The 19,390-nt window shown below is 39.7% G+C and overlaps 1 protein-coding gene across 1 annotated transcript in view; it reads left to right on the forward strand.

The window, feature by feature from the left end:
• Positions 1–6,565: 6,565 nt before the first annotated feature.
• The window catches only part of LOC137875543 (neuronal acetylcholine receptor subunit alpha-7-like), a 34,938-nt gene continuing 22,113 nt past the window's right edge, over positions 6,566–19,390 (forward strand). The window contains exon 1 of the mRNA XM_068714895.1: positions 6,566–6,708. Coding sequence (XP_068570996.1) covers positions 6,648–6,708 — 61 coding nt within the window. The 5' untranslated portion in view covers positions 6,566–6,647. The remainder of the gene's footprint in view (positions 6,709–19,390) is intronic.

Raw genomic sequence — 19,390 nt, forward strand, 5'->3', positions numbered from 1 at the left:
AACACAAAATGTGCTATATTTTTGTCACTGCAGTGATTTTGAGCAACACAATATATAGTGTAATAAATAAATTAAGAATGAATGGACATCTTGAAATGGCACAATCCTCAAAGGTACAGTATTTGTATTGTTCAAATGTACTTTATCGCACTAGTTGGTTTAAATACATGAGGCTTTATTTCTTGTGATTAAAGCCATACTTACCTCTGTTCCATTGGAAATTAAAATCGTCCATAATATCATCAAAATGTGAGACTGTCCAGTCACACAGATGTCACAGAAAACAAAGAAACAAAAAAGAAAAGTACTAAAAATATAGAGATGAAAAGGGTGAAGTGACTGCGCCACCTAGTGGTAAATCAGGGCGCTGTAAAAAAAAACATCTCCTTTAGAGAAATACACAGAATGCAAAACATAACATAAAAAAATAACATAAAACATGATTTCCCCCCCAGAACTGAAATAAATTCTCATTAAATCAAATCTGATTTCCAGTAGCACAACAAGCAAGATTTACTTAGGATGGAAAATGAAATGTCCATTTTTTTAATTATTTTAAGGAAGAAGACACTTTGTGATAGAAATACCTTTTTAACGGCTGAAAAAGTATTGACTTTTGCATTAACTGACTATAAATCATGGTCAAACTGGCTTATTGTATATGTCTTCACACCACACAGAGCAGTGTTACCTGGTCCTGAGCGGTGTAACCCCACTGGTCCTGAGAGTGGTGTGGATCCCAGTATCCTGATGAATCGCTTTGCCTCCTCTTCCTTCATGAATGACGGGCCGGCGAAAACCCCTGAAAACAGATACATGTATTTTAAAAAGAGACGTCAAACACTTTCAGCGTGCAAGAGTAAGGAGTTACAAGTCAGAGTAAAAGTAATTCTTTAACAATAAAAAAAAATTACAATTAGAACAAAGTCAACACATTTTTTAGGAAAGTGATGAGAACAAAAAACAAAAAAGTGTTTTCAGAAAAAAAATGCACATGTTGAATTGTTGATAATGTTTGTAGATAATCCAGAATCCAAAATTATAGTAAAGTATAATGTATGCATTCAAATGTTTTGAAAAACAACCGCTTCCATTTGGCACTTGTGTAAACCTTCACTCAATAAATAACAGGTAGATAGAGAGAGACAAATAGTGAAGTAAGCAAAAAAGTAGCAAAATGTGAGATTTTCCAGAAACTTGTCTGAGCGCTGTGCTGTTGATGAGGTCAACGTCTGAGTGTCTTCAGAGCTCAGAATCTCTCATCTCAGTGTGAAAGTGAACAAGAGTTTCCTTCACAGATGTTTACCAGGAACCAGAGAGGAGTGAATGACATCAGGCCGACCACCTAGGTAACCACCAGAACACACACACACACACACACACACACACACACACACACACACACACACACACACACACACACACTGTCAACATAAAGACGTTCCTGTCTGGACGAACAGTCTGTCGACAAACAAGCTCTTGATTTTAGCAAACCCAATAAAATACAGTATTTTCCAGTCAACATATTTTGTCCGCAGCGATCTTGTGTATCAATCAATAAAAAAGTAATTCAGTAAGACCTATCTGAAACAAACTAAGCTTTACTGCACAGAATGTGCACACATATGCATTTTTGCTTTTTTGTTTGTTCCTCCTTAATGTAACTGTTGGTATTTGATTTTTTTTGTTGCTGTAAATTGTTTTAAAATGTGCTTTTAAGAATAAACACATTATTATATCATCATTCCCACTATACAGATACTATTGCGTTGCATTATATCCCTCCTCAAACTCACTGACACCACATTAATTAATTCTTTGTGTTTGACTTTTCAGACACAGAAACATGTTGCATTGACATAAATACATCATCTTGATTGTATGACATGTGTTTGTGGCCATGGAAGAATTATTATACTGTATGTGTGTTTAGTAATATACAATAGTTTTGTGTACATCAACATGTATTCCACTGGGTGGGGTTCTAACCACATTCGTTGGTAGACAGTTCTCATCTTCTGCTCCAGGCGTTCAACCGATGTGTGACACACATGGGATTATCTTTGTTGCTTTTCAGAATGTTTTGGAAGTTGGATTAAATAAATCCTTTATTTTTTCTTTTGCTAAAAAAAGAAAGAAAAGAAAGTGAGCAGAGTAAATTGTGGGCCTGAAATCAGGAGCAGAATTTACAAAAATGAAATAAAAACTTTAATATGTTTAATATGTGTTACAATTAACCATGAACAAAATACGCATGTGTATGTAGGGTTACCTAAGAGAAGGGGATTTAAAGCCTCGTATTTGAATCAAGAAAGGCTTGCTTGGATTTTCAAAGCAGGTCCCAAGAGTATTAATTTGGGTCTACTTTTGAAGGTGCTGCATTAAAAGCTCCCATCCTTTAAAGTATGAGCAGGAGGCTTCATGTGAATTTATTCGTGTGATGTAGAATCTACACAGACGCAGCCACACGAGAATGACCACCTAAAAGCTGAGGAGATAAGAGTTGATGCAGAGAGACAACAACAAAAGGTCCAACAGAATACAATTCATTCATGATTTAAACTCCTTCTATTTATGAACATAAGTGTATAAAAAAAGTGTGAGGGTAATTCATTGCATGTAATTCTGAGAATAAAGACTTTTCTTTGATCCCACATTGATGTCCACCCACACAATGCACTCTTGTTTTCTGTGTGTTTTGTGTTTGTGTGCCTCTCTGTGTCTCTTCCTCACCCTTGTGTCCACTGCTGACCTTTTCCACAGTAAACTCCTTAGTGTGTGTGAGAGGTCTGACCTTTCTTTGACATCCCATTATGAACTGAGTCGCCACCTCGGCAGTGTAACAGAGACAAATGGCTGGCTGGCAGCAGGACAAATGATGAGGAGCTGTTTTTAGGGAGGACCAAGATGCACTTCTTCATGTGAGTGGATATTCACAGATAACCTATAACAACAGCAGGTATTAGAGCAGATAAAGCTTCACATTCATTGTTTCTTAGATAACATTTTTCATTTGTCACGTGTGCAAGTATGAATGCACAATTGCAGACACACACACACACACACACACACGCACACACACACACACACACACACACACACACACACACACACACACACACACACACACACACACAAATGCAGAAACCCAAAGCATGCACACACCTTAGATAGCTCTGGGACCCTTGTGCTTTCTGCCACAGTATAAGCTTTGCATCTTCCACACATCAAAGGTAGAGACTCAGACAAAACTAAAACTCATCTGACCCCATTCTATCACACACACACACACACATATACACACACACGCACACACAAATGCACCCTGCTGGGACAGGGGGATATTTCAAATATTTGATTTGGAAAAGGGGGAGAGAAGAGTGTTTAACAAAATAAAGGATTCAAAATGTCGTACTTTTGATTTTGTCATTGTCATTTATCTGTTTTAACTTTTGTTCGTGTGGTGTTCACATATGTCTACATATAAGCAAAACAATGTAGCACTGTCTCTGGTGTGGGCAATTACGTGTTCACTGGGTTTGTTTTAAGTAGTAGAAGGAGACAAGATGGATGTAGAGGGAAAAGGGGACAGTGACAGACTGGAAAGAAGCTCCACAACATTTAAATCCATTAGCAGAACATTTCTCATTTATAAAAGATAAAGAATTAACAACTCCCTCTGGTCTTCCCAATATTTTCGCTTTCCTCTCTTGCTCACCTCCTATCAGTGGATTGTGCATTTAGGAAAGCCAAAATGTGATGCAGATTCCCTCTTTGTCCTTATTTGGATACGGGTGGACGGATTGTAGTTTCCAGCTCAGTATTAAGAGGCTAAAAATTTACATTGTGTATTTAGATTCATAATGACAGGACTTTTTTCAAACTATTTATGTATTATATTTTCTTTGATCTCCGATGTTGAAACAAATAGTTTTGCTGGCATCTGCAGCCAAACCTCTGAGGTGCTTCTGAGAAGTGTTCTGGCTTTGCATTTTTACCTGGTAATTAAATACGTGGTAAAAAAGAATTGAGAGGCCAGATCTCAGTCGATCTCTGTTTCTGTCTAAGTTTTGGCTAAAAGAGACAAGGGGCTCAGCAGTTAACATTTTTAACATATGCATCAAACCTAAAAATGTGATCCACAGTTAAATGTGAAGTTTCTATTAAGCCTGTCTTTATTGTTAACAAAAATAAACTTATTTTTGTCATTTACATGTAACGTTTGATTTCCACGTCAGTTTAAAACTTCTGCAAGCTGTATATTGGAATGCAGGAACCATGTTAAGTTCCAATTGAATTGGAACTTAACATGATGTAATCATGTTAAGTTCTGGAGCGGAAAAAAGTGAATCATTTTGGATTTCTTCATAATGTTTTTATTGTTTGTTTACATTGATACACTTTTCATTTTCAAATTATTGCTGGTGACACAGAACCGTGCTGCTGGTGATTTCAGCACAATGGACAGCTCTTCATTAAACTTCAGTGGACTCATTGGTTGTTTTTAACACAACCTTTAGCTTTTAGTTCACAGTTGGCTGGATATGGTTTCCTTGGTTAAATGAGGATTAGTTTAATGGCATTGGCTTCTAACTTTACTACGGTTGCACTGAGCCCACGGCGGCTGTCGGCCCAACAACACAGACAGATATGGCATTCAGTACCAAATCACATCGAGCAGCATAAATCACCTCAATGACACTCCATGAGACGTAGACATCTGGGGTATAAAAATTGGAAGAAGTGGTCTAATACCACTGGCACGGGATTGCTTCTTAGATGATCCGCCCCTGTTCCATTGAGAGGGGGAGAGAAAGGGACTCATGAGGGGGAACGCTGCACATTTGTGCAAATGTTCTCAGCGCCCGTCGGATCCGATTTCTGACTGAAATTATTTATGGACTGAAATAAATGGGTCGTTTGATTATGAGCCTCGCTGGTACAAAAAGGTGACAAATACGACAAAAATGCATTTGATGAACCTCTTTGTAAAACCGGGAAGTGGAAAATTGCATCATCACTTTTATAAATTGATAGTCTACAACTGTGGGAGAGGGGAATGGGTGTTGATGTGCGCCGACTCCAAGGGCTGGAAGTCTCTGGCCTGGTGACCAATGTTGAGAAAAACTAAGAGGAGTTTTGTCTTTTTTTTGTATGTAAGTGTGACTCTAAGCATTATCTCTGATGAAAGCAGCATTAATTGATTTTTGGCCTCGGGGAAAGCTCATCAAGCTGTAAACACAACGTTGACACAATATGAATTTAGATATGGTGACTGTGGTTGCAAACCATTGCTTGTTTACACATCCAGCAGAAACAGAGCAACATTATCATTTGGAGTTGTGTCTTTGTTGTAATGAATGTAAGTCCAATGTACTCTCCTTTATTCTGTTTTCCTTAAAATGATGCGCTATATTCCCAACCTCACTAACTTTGTCTGTCTGCCGTTTGCTGCTGGGCAGGTGGCATACTGTGCTTAACAGATCTTTAGAGCTGAAAACAGCTGACTGCTGTGGCTGTGAACATGCTGATGGGAGCAGCGAGACTGAAATAAGATAAGTTCTGGCTGTAACCAAAACAATGCTTTGAAAGACTAAAAGAATAAAAAGATCCTTAGAGCTGCAAGGTGATAGTTCTCTGTGGGTTCCTCACAAGCGACCCCTGTATCACTATATACTAAATTGATCTATTGTTTTAATAAGAACATTGATGAGAGCAGAAATAACATCAAAGTGATTTTACAAACTAGAAATATTTTTAGAGTTTAAATCAAATTCGAATCCCATAAAGCAGAAAACCTCTCCATGGCACTGCTTTATATTTAAAAACTTGCAAGCATACTGTCCTGGTCACACACCTTCATGCTAGAAATACATAAACAAAGCATCTAATACTAATAATGAGACATTTTTATTTCAAGTTGACCATCAATAAAAGTCACAATGCAGTTTGACAACAGGTAGATGAGGGAATTCAAATGCGAGTAGGGCAGGATTCACACACACCCACGATGCACCCATGCACGCGCTCTCCGTGGACGTCACACGCTCCCTTGCTGCACGCTCTCATCTATAACGGAGGTGGGCACGGGTTGGAGACAGGTGAGGGCCCGAGTCACAAAACTGTTTAAAGTTAGTAGCCTTGAGCTTTCCCTAACGTCAACATTCTTGGAAAAGGCGAGTTAAAACGAAAAACATGAATAGTTTAAGGATTTAAATATCACACCGGAAATAAGGATTAAATTAGGAGAAAATTAAAAACAAGCACGGAGAGGTCTTAATACATTCGCAATTTAATATTCTGCTGCAACTCTCTATAAGTGACCGTCTCTATCAGATGTTTTGTCCCCGCTTGTTTTACCTGTGAAGTGTTTATCAGCCATATTTCTGGCTATTAGCTCGGACGCGCGTCCCCGTGCAGCACTGTGTGAGGGAATGTGTTTTGTGATGCGGCGTGAACGCGCCAATCTCAACTCCACACTCAATCTGTTCTGTGAGTATTTTCTATCTCACACACTCCGTCTCCCTCCTCTTCGTCTTTCCCCAGCCTCATGTTCACACCAGCGCCAAGCCGGAGCTGATTCCCTGTCTAGCCGACACCGAGAGCTCGCTGCCGGGGGCCGGCGGAGTCCACAGAGCGGTGCCAGGATGAAGTTTTGGGGACCATGTTCGTTTGGATTTTATATTTGCGCGGCCATGCTTTTCAAAGGTAGGTTTGAGGAAAAGTGATTACGTTTTTAGTTTGTTTCTCTTTTAAGGCACTTCCTTCACTAAGTGCATGAGCCTTAGGTAAAGAAGATGAAGACATTCATGATTTTGAAAAATCATTAAGTCACAATAATGTTTTTTTTTATAGTGTCACCAAATGTTTTTTTTTATTCAACAACATTTTCTGAATCTTTGGGTGACAAATGTGAATTAAATACACAAAACCCACCTCTTTCTGCACCCTGATTCTATTTCAGTTTGGTTTCCTTAAAAAGGTACACTTCTAAACATTTACAAAAGGGCATTTATTACATTATGAGTTTTTTTCAAACACTCTATGCATCAGTGCGTTAATGTTTGATCATTGTTGTGCAATTAGATGTGCATGCATGACTGTAATTCTCTCCTAAGCTCCATCCCATCAGCATCATCAGCTGTAACATCTGGGTTGTTTGCTTGTCGGTCTGTGACCGGCTTTGCTGAAGATATGTCTTCAAACCCTCTATGCATATATATGTGCATACAGTATTTGCGTGTGCACACCATGTGCAAACATCAAAGCTGCAACCTTCCACTTTCTTCAGATCATTGTAACGATCCAGTCACTGGTCAACGTGTTGGGAACAAGGAGGGGAGGAATGGCTTGAATATCAAAGACTGAAGGGAGAGATAAAAGAACGTATTGCATGCTAACCCTTGACAGGAGGCTTGCAATGTCTTTCATGGACAGTTTTGCTGTCTCATAGTGGGACAATGTGTCCTGTCTGCTTTGAAAGTTGCGAAGGTGCTGCAAAACACATATATAAAGCTACACAACTCATATCATTTAGCACTGAGTCTAAATATCATATATTTTTTTAATTCTCTCGAACCATTCACAAAGGGCGAGAAAGTTTCAGTCTTTTAAAGGAGCAATATAAAATATTCAGAGCATTAATATATCAGCAAACAACTATTTGCTAAATAAAGATATGGTGGAGTAATCTCTACCTGAGCAGAGAATGAAGTCGCTCTCTCTGTGTGTGTTGTTATTGCATTGCTGGGCCGGCTCTGCATACTTTCAGGGCATGGGAGCGAGCCCCACTGGCTCTGCACTGCTTTTAAACGGCGTTTACAGCAGATGACGTCGTCCAGACTAAAGGCATCAGAGATACTGACACTGGTACAATACTGTCTCAGATGACTGGATCGGGTATCGGTGACAATAGACCAGGGGTCACTAATAGGCGGACTGCGGTCCGGATCCGGACGCAGATGCTGTTGTATCTGGACCGGGACTTAAAACGATAAATATTGAGAATTCTGAAATTTTGACAGAGCGCTTCTATTTTAACCGGCGCTGCTTTTCTAGCCTTTACGGCACTCGTTCAGCGGTCCAGGAAACACACCGACCAATTACATGCGTTGTAAATCACATCAGGTGACGCTACTCAGCCAATCAAATATGTGTGTTCTGTTAAGCTTCCCAACTTGAGTGAGTTTTACACAGGGGGAGACACGTCACACAGTGAGGCATACAGTTTATTGATCAAACACTGGTATCGGATCGGTACTTGGTATCGGACACTACCCAAAGCCCAGCTATCGGTATTGGAAAAGTTGGATTGGTGCATCCCTAATAAAAAAATACTCACAATTTTGTATTTAGCAGCTTTAAATTAACTTTCTGTGAAATAATTTGCATTTGAGTATGTTTTTTTTTTTTTTTAACAGTGGATGTCATGGCGAGTCACATGAGACTAGGGGATTAAAGAACCAGTTAGCCGCTTGTAAGCAGAGTATGTTTACATTCACTGGACCATTGATAAGCAGCTTTAATCTGTCAAGGGAAACACAAGACAAGATAGGACAATTCAGTTCCCTTGAAATAGAAACATGACTTTGGGACGTTCTGGTCTGCAAACAGCTGTGTAGACACTCCTCGGGCGGTTTTTATTTTGGTCAAAACTAAACGTAAAAGACTAAACAGCCCCGTATTCAGGTGCAGCAAAAACACAATACATATACCCTCCAATGAATGTATTTTCCTGACCCTCGCTGGTAAGAGTGAAGTTGCCTGGCACAGATATTGAAATAATATCTGCTTGATTTCAATGCAACGCCTCATCTCCCTCGGCGTCTTCCGCTGTCTCTTTCATTTATTCTCCTTTTCTCTTGCAGACACAGTCTGCTTGCCTCTTATTTTTTCCACTGTCAGCAATACCTACTACTTCCCCAGACTCTTAAGATCTTTAATCACAAAGTTTATGTTAAATGATCTTTTTATTCCCTTGTTCAGCATTTCAGTCATGTGTTAAAGTATGGTTAGTGCTGCTGTTCATTCACTGACACCGCTACAATGGTTATTATGCCTCAAAAGTTTAGAACGGGAAACTGTGTATGGATACCTTAAATTTACATACAGTAACAGTTCCTGTAAAAAGTTTGGAGCTTTCTTGAAACGGTTTTAGTTCTAGAAAGACGTGCAAGGCATGTTAGATTGTGCTCAACATGGCGTAGAAGTATGGATGTGGTAGACACACCCTCAGGGTTGCAACACAACGAAGGTTTTAGCTCCTGGATTAGGATTAAACCTCCAGTGGTTTTAGAGCTCTGAGTCCTCGACCATAGATTATAAATCTCGTGTATGAAGCCACCCGTCCAAAACTCCATTAACACACAACACCATACGCTGTGAACCCAGCTCACCACTGTAGATTGTCACATGATGCTGGAGATGTTGTGCTTATGGATGGGCCTGTGACTCGTCAGTTGCTTTAAGCATCTCACACACACACACACACACACACACACACACACACACACACAGTGGTAATGAGCATGTGTATGTGCTCATAGAGACCCATTTACTTACAGAGAAATCCACAAAGAGTCGCACAAAGATGTGAAAAACATTACTATTCGACTGCAGACGGGTTAGAGGGTTGTAATCGGTTATGTAAAATTGATCTTTTCAGGATTACTTTCATCACAGTGGTCTCCTTTTCTCTAATCTGTCTCTGTTCACTCTTCCCCTCGTGTCTGATTGACACCCCATTTACTCCTCTTCATTACTGATGTTGTACATTACTTCTTGACAATGACATGCTGCCCTTCTTTCTCCTTTTTGTCTGTTTTAGTGGTTGCAGGTTTCAGATTTGAGCCTTTTTATATTGCCAACTAGAATTGAATTGAAGACAAAGCAGCATGGCATGAACATAGCAAATGAACGCCTACAGATATATATGAAAGGGTAGGGAATTGATTGACATGTTTGATATATTAAATCCGTCCTGGTCTCCGGTTGCTCTTGTGTAATTAAAACTCTGAAACTTATGTCTGAAGTTTTAACGTTCAAAACTAGGCATCATTAGAAAGCTGTGTAACATGATTAAAGGGATTTTCTTCAGTACTTTCAGAGCATTTTAAGGACACATGGATGCCTAGGCTTTTCCCTTACCTCCATTTCGTTTTCACCTCTCTCTAGATCATCTTTCTCCTCCCTGCCCTTCTTTTACAATCTGTTGCCCTCATTTTTCTGCCTACAGTTATCAACTCTCATGTCTCTGTCTCTCTCTCCATCTCTCCCCGTCTCTCTGTCTGTGTTATTAAACAGGTTAAGCAATGAGCTAGCCACCTGGTTTAAGATGCAGGTTTAAAGCTGCTGAACATCTGGATACTTCACTGCTGACCTCCCATGACTCTTCCCCTTGTCAAATGATTGATAGAGAAATAACGAGGCGCTAGACCATGGCCAATGTAGAAGTGACCTTAATTTGAATTGCTGTACACTTGGTTAGTTTCAGAGTCAGACCTGTGTAAGCTTCCCATATGTGAATGCATCCATGTACAGTAACAATGGAGCCAATGCAAGTATCCTCTTATGTTTTGTTTCTCACAATCATGAATAAAACACAAGGCACTTTTCAGACACACACACACACACACACACACACACACACACACACACACACACACACACACACACACTTTGTTGAGTCCCATTATTTTTTTTCACTTTGGGATTCTTGCAGACAGTTAAATGACAGTTATCAAGGTATTTGCCATAATCTAAAAGAGAGATAAATGGATGAAGTGGACACCCATTTAAAGGTTTTTATATAATATATACTATATTGTATAAGACTAAGTGACTGCTGCACAACTGCCATCTGTAAATCAAACATGTCAGTATGTCATGTACCTGAGTGTTTTATCTACTGCTCTATTTTTGGTTAAGTTAAAAAAAAAAAAAGTCCCAAATGATATGAGGATCAAATTAAATTAAGGTTCAGTTTGGTCATGCGCCCACTTTCTGTCTTTTTAAACAACATTTACATAAACTAATTATTATGTGAATCATGATTGCAAACTCCAAGTTCATACCTTTTGTTCTAGTGTGTGTATTGTTCAGACAAACTAAATGTACTGTGGGAGTTTGGCTTTCATCATATCGCTCCTTCCACATCACCATTGTATTGTGTAAATGCAGTGTTATGTATTTTTCTCTTTCTGTTTCTCCCGTACTCTCTCACACAAACACTAACACAAGATATTTGCATCAGAATGGCTGTAGCTGTGTAGCATTTGTCGTGGTGTTGACTGTCCAGGCCCTCAGGGAGTGGCGGTCTGTCAGCGGTTTCTTTGTGCAGCGCTATTCATCCACCAGGTTCATAACTCTGGTCCTTCTGTCCCAAAGCATTCTGGGATCGGTGCCCTGTTATGTTCCAGACCGGATAATAGACTTGGCTCTTTTCATCAATTTTTCAAGATTTAGCAAGCATGCTTACCACAAGATTACTCAAAATAATAGGGTTTCTTTTCACAATGTATTCTTTCCATGTTAGTGCTGGGCCTCAAAAGAAAAAACTTGCTGTCAGCATGTGAATTAATGTGGAAGTAAACTCTTTTTTTAAGGTACAGTGTGTAGGATTTGATGGTTTCTAACAGTGTGTTTGCATATTACTACCAAATAAATACCCCTCTTCTCACTCCTACCTTTCCAAGACTGTGGTAACATGAGCCGTCAAGTGCAAAATGGTGTTAAATGGTGTTCTGCCTCGCTCAGAGGCCATCCATAACCCTTATAGCACTACTTATACTACAATTGGCAGACCCCGTGAAGAGGACCACTCCCTTTGTAGATATGAAGGGCTCATTCTAAGCTAACACAATAATTCTTAGTTTCAGGTGATTATATACTAACGAAAACATAGCTATGAATATTATAATTTATTTCTGCCAATTCATCCTCCAAAATGCTACAAACTTACTTCTGGTCTTATCATCCCGACCCTGTTGTCACCACAGCTCTGTCGTGTTCTCGCTGTTTTTACATCAGGATTCAAACCACATCATTGGGAACTTCAGGTATCACTAGAGGTCCCATGTTAACCCTGTGTTCAGAGTCTGTCTAGCAGGCAAGATTATTGTTGTGAAAAACAGAATCTGAAACCAGATAGAAGCATCTGTAATGTCACTTTTTGGAACCTGCAGTAAGCAGAACAGACATAGCTGCGGCTGAGACACCTGCCAATCAAGCACACATACCAATAATGGATACGTTTTACTGGACACTGTTTTCTTTTGAAGCGACAGTTGAAGGATTGTAGCACAAGTTTTTGGTGCCACCTTGATTTGTGCAACTGTGTGGGATGGTGTTTGCTACTTTCTTTTCAATATATGCACATCAAGCATATGTTGAACATCAACATTGCCAATAATTACTCAAACTAATAGGTTTAGGATTTTCCAATCAGTTATTTTACTAGGGCCTGTGTCTCTATAGGAAGTTTGGTGACATAATTTGTGGGTTTCCCAAAAGCATAATAGTGCTGAAATCCCATCTGACATGATAATAGATTATCTAATCTACATAAGTATGGTAGAGTATCATGGCAGAAAGAGACAAAGCTCTGCATACTTTCATCCTACCAGTTGAAAGTGTGTGTGTGTGTGTGTGTGTGTGTGTGTGTTGGACAGTCACTCATCCTGCATGGGTTTAGCGGAGCTCATCAGGGGCACTAAAACACCCTGATGTAAGAGGTGGCCACATAGTGCTCTGCCTAAAATACCTTTCATGATTATTTTTTTTCTTTGGGGTGTGTGTGTGCACGTCTGTGAGGTGTGTGTGTGTGTCTGTTTGAAAGGGAGAGGGAGAGCCGGTCCCTCAGGCACTCTGTGTTTGGATAGCTTGTGTCTGATGAGTGTATTTGGAAGCCTCATCTGAACACATTGACCCAGTAAAAAATATTCAGATGGGACAGAATCGCCTAGCTGAATTGTGTGTGTGTGTGTGTGTGTGTGTGTGTGTGTGTGTGTGTGTGAGACAGACAGTGTGAGAGAGAGAATAATTGGGTGCATGAGTTTATTTGCACGGTTCTCGATTTTCAGATGCCACCTCGAACAAAAAGCTATATTTGTGGCTTCACAGTTCACACACATCAGTTGTGGAACAAAGTTCACCTTCTTCCTGTTTGTTTGGCCTCACTTGCCCTCACCTTGAGGAGCTTTCTAACAAAATCCAGCCATTTGTTTGCACATGATGCTCACTAGTTAGTGACAACACTGATTATGACCATGAATTAATTTACAGCTCTTTGTTGATTTCCTCACAACCTAATCGGCTCTAAAATGCGCTCATTCATTGCAGATAAGAACAAAAGCTGAAAAAACAAGTCAATTCAGGACAAGACAGAGACTGAAAAGGAGGAATAGAGGTAACAGGAGAGAGACGTATATAGAGAGGCGGATCAAAAGAAGGGATATCATAAGATTTGGAAAGGCTTGTAAAGGGATAACGGCACTGATAGGAGAGAGGTTCAGTCAAAATAGAGAAGAATAAAAACTGCAGTAGAATAGTAAAGGAGTGGGGTATTCCAAAGATTGGAGTGGATTTTACATGAGAAGGAAAAGAGAGTGTAAAGAATTGGGATTAGAGGTGGGAAGCCTGAGAGGGAGGAAGGATTGGAACAATGTGCTTCTGTTTTCCCCTTTTTATAATTATTTATATTTGCACATTACACTAAAGACGGTGTCAAATCCCCCCATCTCAGTGCATTTTGTTTCTGTGAATATACACATCTCCCTCTACATCATCCATATTTTGCAATGCTAATGTTGAGAGATCTGACTGTACAATTCTGAAAAAGTAGACAAGATGAATAAACTTAACAAAACAAGTTAAAAAAAGTTAAAAACTTCCAAATTTGTTAGACAAGCAGAAGTTTAAAATCTGGCCCTAAAAGCTTTTCAGGAGCTTTGAAATGCACCTCACTGTTTCCTGAGTGTGTTGAGTTTGCTCTCTTTGAAATACTAGTTAGATAAAAAAATCTTACTTTAAGGTCTACTTACTATAGGTAGCTTTATTCTGGAGCTTTTGTCCTTTGATGAAGACTAAGATGCTGTTGAGAAAAAAGCTAGAAGTTTGACCTTTAGTTGATTGGCAATAAATGGAATTAGCAGTCTCAGTCTCAGTGAACTTTTTTTAGCATGAAATACAACCGTCTTGAATACAATAGCAATCTTCAGCAGTCTTCTACTCTTCTTCCCATCGCTCACATTTCGACAGAGCCGCAATGTGTCTGAAATTTGATATTCCTCTTACCTTGCACACACTATGGAAATGTTTCTTTTTAGCTGATGCTAAGCAAGATTATCCTTTATTTCTATTTGTGGCTGCAGCGGTCCCTTCCTGACTCAGTAGAGACCGTTGTATCAGCTTTTCCAACCATGTCTCTGTCCTGATGGTTGTCAGTTCCTAATGTGGGCCTCCTAATCCTATACAAAATAGTGGGTCTCATTCCAAAAACACCCACATAATTTCTGTCCTTTTATATTTGAATCGCTCTAAAACTTTACATCAGGGGCTGGAGCCTCTCCCGGTTTGGACTGACTGAAAGGCAGGGTGAGCACAAATGCATGAAGATGTGCAGACCAAATTTACATTTCTATGAGTCCCACATTTTTCATTTCCTCTTGATTCTCTTTCACAAGAATGTGCGAGATAGCTCTCACATCCAATATTGTTCTAATAAATGTTTGATTTCGCAAAAAACATACTCGGCCATTTTACTCGGAAAATGAACTTGGTCTCAAAGGAGACCTTGTGAATGAGTGAAATGTATTCAAATTTAGTGGAGTTCTGCGGAGTAGACATAGAATGTCCCCTTGGGTGTCGATGCCCTTGGGCTCCCTTATGTGCCCAGAAACAGTCTGGCTCTGCTTATTAAATTAGAGCAAATTTTATATGCAGACATCCTGGAGCTCAGGACTAACATTAGTGTGCTAAACCAGTGAGCCACCACTGGAATCTAGCTCTACAAAAAAATGATATTAGTGTAGACCTATCTTTATCTGCAACCGTAAAGAAATACCAGGTTTAAACAGCATGAATAGATATGCAAAAAATAAAGCTGCGCAGCATTCACATGTTTATTTAGAATGGAAATGACAACATTTGTATGACGCTTTGAAGCTTCTAATTATTCGATACAGCCCTAGAATAACTTATATTGATGAGTTTCTACTGTTAACTGATTAGAAGGGCGATCCGTTTACTATTTGTCGCTGTCCATTTACAGGGTGCTGAATTAATGGTGCCGTCACATTTTGTGTAGGAAGGGAAGGGGCATGTATGGGATCCTCGGCCGTTGGACCCTCTGCCTCCGCCATCGAGCATGAGCCCGCCTCTGTAGACGTATCTTACTATCTGAATAATGTGCTCTTTAAATAGAAGGATAATACTGAGCCTTTGACTTTAAATCAGGTTTTTGTTGGTCAATGGCGCAATCGCTTCCTGCTGCCTCAAGATAGCAATGCGCCAACAATGTGCCTGACCACACACCATTTTAAGACTAACATTGTATTCGAAGGGCACATTTTTTTGTTTTGTTTCTAGAGGAAACAGGAAAACGGCACGTTTTTAGTTTTCAATGACACCACCAGACTAGACATTAATTAACAATTTGACTCTGACTTTGCTTCCCTGAGCTCAAAATTGCCCAGGAGCTACTTATGATACTACCTGTAAAGAGTTTGAAGTGTATTGAGATATTTATATATAGTGATGATTCCCATGGTTTTAACCTGATGGAGTATTCATTTTGCTTCAGGGTGTTCAATTGTGTGTGTGTTTAACACAGATTTTCTTCTCTTTACCAAGGAAGTAAGATTAAGATTAGTAAAGTTTGTGTGACATAACTAATTCACATTAGAATGCGTTTTCTAAAGTTATTCCTTGGTTGTCCTATTTTTAATATAATATAATATTGTATATTTTTTTATCTTATGTTCTGCCTTCCATGGTAAAACCGCCATTTATGTTCACATTTTGTGCAACACATGTAACACGCATCAATAAGATCTATGACACTGTGCCATGTAAGTGGCCTCAATCCATCTGAAACGAAACCTATCTTTGTTTAAGAGATAACATTAAGATAAATAAGGCTTTTAAGAGTCTTCTTGACAAAATGACTTTCTTTCATCCGCTCTGGGAAACACTTCTCTACCGTGCTCTTTAAATAAAAGGTCAAGGATGCTGAAGAGGGAGATAAATAAAGGGAGTGCTGAACAAATCTTGAAGCTCCTCTACTCCCTCTACCCCCCCGCTCTCATTCCCTCCCTCTGCTGGAGTTTGTTTGATGAAGCCTCTCGCTGGGTTTGGGAAATGGTGTCTTCTTGCCAGCTTCTCATATCAGCTTCATTAGTGTGATGATTAAAAAAAACTCCAACAAACTAATAAATGTATCCCTTCATCCCTGGCGTATGCTGCACACGTTTGTTTGTGGGTTTAAGTTGGCACAGTGGTTTATTGTATTTGATTATTTAATTCTTTCTGAACACAGTTTTATGAGAATAACCGCAACGGAGACGGAGCTTTCAATTCTTTTCCACTGACTTTATTAGTTTTGTTGTGTTTCTTTGGACCTCAGTTCACAATTCACAGTAATAAAACCCAGGAGAGACACCAGAAGGAGGTTGGCAGGATAGCAGCGGTAGATGAGGCTGTAGTTAAATTTGAGTGCACATGCGTACGCAAATTACATTGTGCATCGATGGACAGATTTATGACTTTGTGGTGCTGTATATTGATTTCATGAGATTGTGTTTTCGCAGAAGCCATCAGCCATTAGAGCACTTGCATGGGTGTCCAAACAAACATGCTTACAGACAGAGACAAAAAAAAAACAATACAGTGCAAAAATGTGTCTGTATCCATGTCTGTGAGTGTGCATGTGTATGAATGTGTCTGTATCCATGTCTGTGAGTGTGCATGTGTATGAATGTGTCTGTATCCATGTCTGTGAGTGTGCATGTGTATGAATGTGTCTGTATCCATGTCTGTGAGTGTGCATGTGTTTGAATGTGTCTCTATCCATGTCTGTGAGTGTGCATGTGTATGAATGTGTCTGTATCCATGTCTGTGAGTGTGCATGTGTATGAATGTGTCTGTATCCATGTCTGTGAGTGTGCATGTGTATGAATGTGTCTGTATCCATGTCTGTGAGTGTGCATGTGTTTGAATGTGTCTGCAGGAAAGCCATGGATCCGTCAATCCAACTTTCACATAAGGTATCTGGAAGATGGATACACGGACGCATCAATAGAGAGGGTAGTACAGCCTGATGTATTAATCGGTATGTGTGGCAGGGTGGAGCAGCGAAAAGGATTCTGCTGTGCTGAGCAGCTTCTCGTAGCGTCTCTGTCTCTGACCTCAGGCTCAGTCCTGCCATAACTCTCCTCATTACAGCCTTAATGGGCCAATCAACACGGTCCTCTTCACAGCTTTGCAGGGCTGTAGTGCTCGCTCCTCTACTTCTCTGTAATACTTTCTCCTTATTTCTCACCCACACCACGTTTGTCCCTTACATTCTGTCTTTGTTCTTTCTCTTGTTGTTTAGCTTGCTTCCATCATTTTTCAGTGTAGGACATTATTACTGTGTTCATTGGTGTGACCTCCTGAGCACAAGGACAGGTTGTGTATGTACTGGATGACATGAGAGGTGTTTATGTTTTTACACTTCTTGTATTGTGACATGTACATGAAAAGTGTTTGTAGCAAAAATCTGTGTGATGTTTTTAAGAGTGTGTGTACTCATGGTTGATATGCATGCCACTGACCAATTTTAAGAAAATTATCCAACTTGTTGGTCCTACAAAATCCTTTAAAAACGCTATATTGGTATGACAAAATACACCATGCATGTCAATGAGCTCAAAAGAAGGCTGTTTCTCTCAAATGATGAATTGTGTTTGTACCCTATAGGGAGGGTTTGCTTTGATGAATATAGTAGACCATAAACGGACTATGTTCACACTGCAGGCCATTAGTTATGTTTGACATTGTGGTCAATATCCTACCAGTCTGAGCATATTTCTTCTGAATTGACCTCCATGTGCACACGTGTCATTACGCAATTCCACTCTCTCATAGTTGGATATTTTGAATGGTCTTTGCTTTGACGCTGCAGCCCCCAATCATTAAAACAGATCTGTCACATATAAGGACAAAAAGTGATTTTTTTTTTTTTACCTGCAGTATGAACAAATTACCAGGAACACTGAGCTGATGAGTAGTGACGACTCAATATGAGACTACCGCAAATGACTTGTTAGTATGAAGGATTTTTGTATAAGGATGTTTTTACTCTGGTGCACTTTTGTCAATTGCCCTATATTGAGATCACTGACTCCAAGGTCTTAACAGTGTGGTCTGATGGTATTTGTGTATGTGCATGTAGCTATGTGTATGTCTCTGTCTGTCTGTTATTTTGGGACAAATGGGCCGTGTGAAATGTGTGTGGAAGGTGAGGTAGAGAGGATCAATAATGGTGATGACAGTCGGGCCAACAAACACATCATTTTAATCACCCTGGACCTCAAGACTACATCAACTCACAGCCCTGCCACTCTTGTTTGTGTGTGTGTGTGTGTGTGTGTGTGTGTGTGTGTGTGTGTGTGTTACAGTCTGTGGATGTACATGCCGACGTTGGCGCATGTTTAAATCTACAGTATTCATTATTCATCAAATCTCTCAGCTCGACAACAGACCTACCTTACAGTGTTCATACCAAGATTACAGGAAGAATGGTAGGAATCGGGGACAGATTGGCGCAATCTGAATGAACTGAATAGGTAAAGTATGTGGCAGTGTGTTTGAAACTCTATCAGGTCAATTATAATCTGGCTGCAGGCTGGTGCCAGCAAAGGAAGGGTAAAAAGTTAGGGAGGCCATTAAAGCTACTTTCTAGATTAGAATTCAGCCGCTGTACACAGGAATATGTTCCAAAGTCTAATTTGCAGGAAAGGGATAGTCCAAGCCAAAACACTGATAGCATTTTCTCAAAATCCTTCCCTGAAACATCATTAATCCAGCACAAGATTTACAGTTTCAATGCAAATAAAAGACTGATCCTCCCGAGTCTGTAAATCAAGGAGTGACCTTCTGAAACTATAGTCGATGGAGGGGTGAACCTTCAAGTCTGAAATATGTGGCAACTGCTGGTTATGTGTGACAAAATAATGTCAAAGAACCACTCACTACTTTTATCGGAGAAGGGACCTTCAAGTTGATTTTTATTCTGTCACGCAAACTTTCACCTAAGGTCAAGAATGAACTGCTATGCTCAAATGTTGGTGCTTAGTTTTGAACAACTTTTAATGCAGATGCTTTGTATTCAAAATAATCCTTAGACAAATCA

This window comes from Cebidichthys violaceus, unplaced genomic scaffold (genome assembly GCF_023349555.1).
Source record: "Cebidichthys violaceus isolate CVI_PGR_0920_01 unplaced genomic scaffold, fCebVio1.0.p SCAF_2, whole genome shotgun sequence".
Lineage (NCBI taxonomy): Eukaryota > Metazoa > Chordata > Actinopteri > Perciformes > Stichaeidae > Cebidichthys > Cebidichthys violaceus.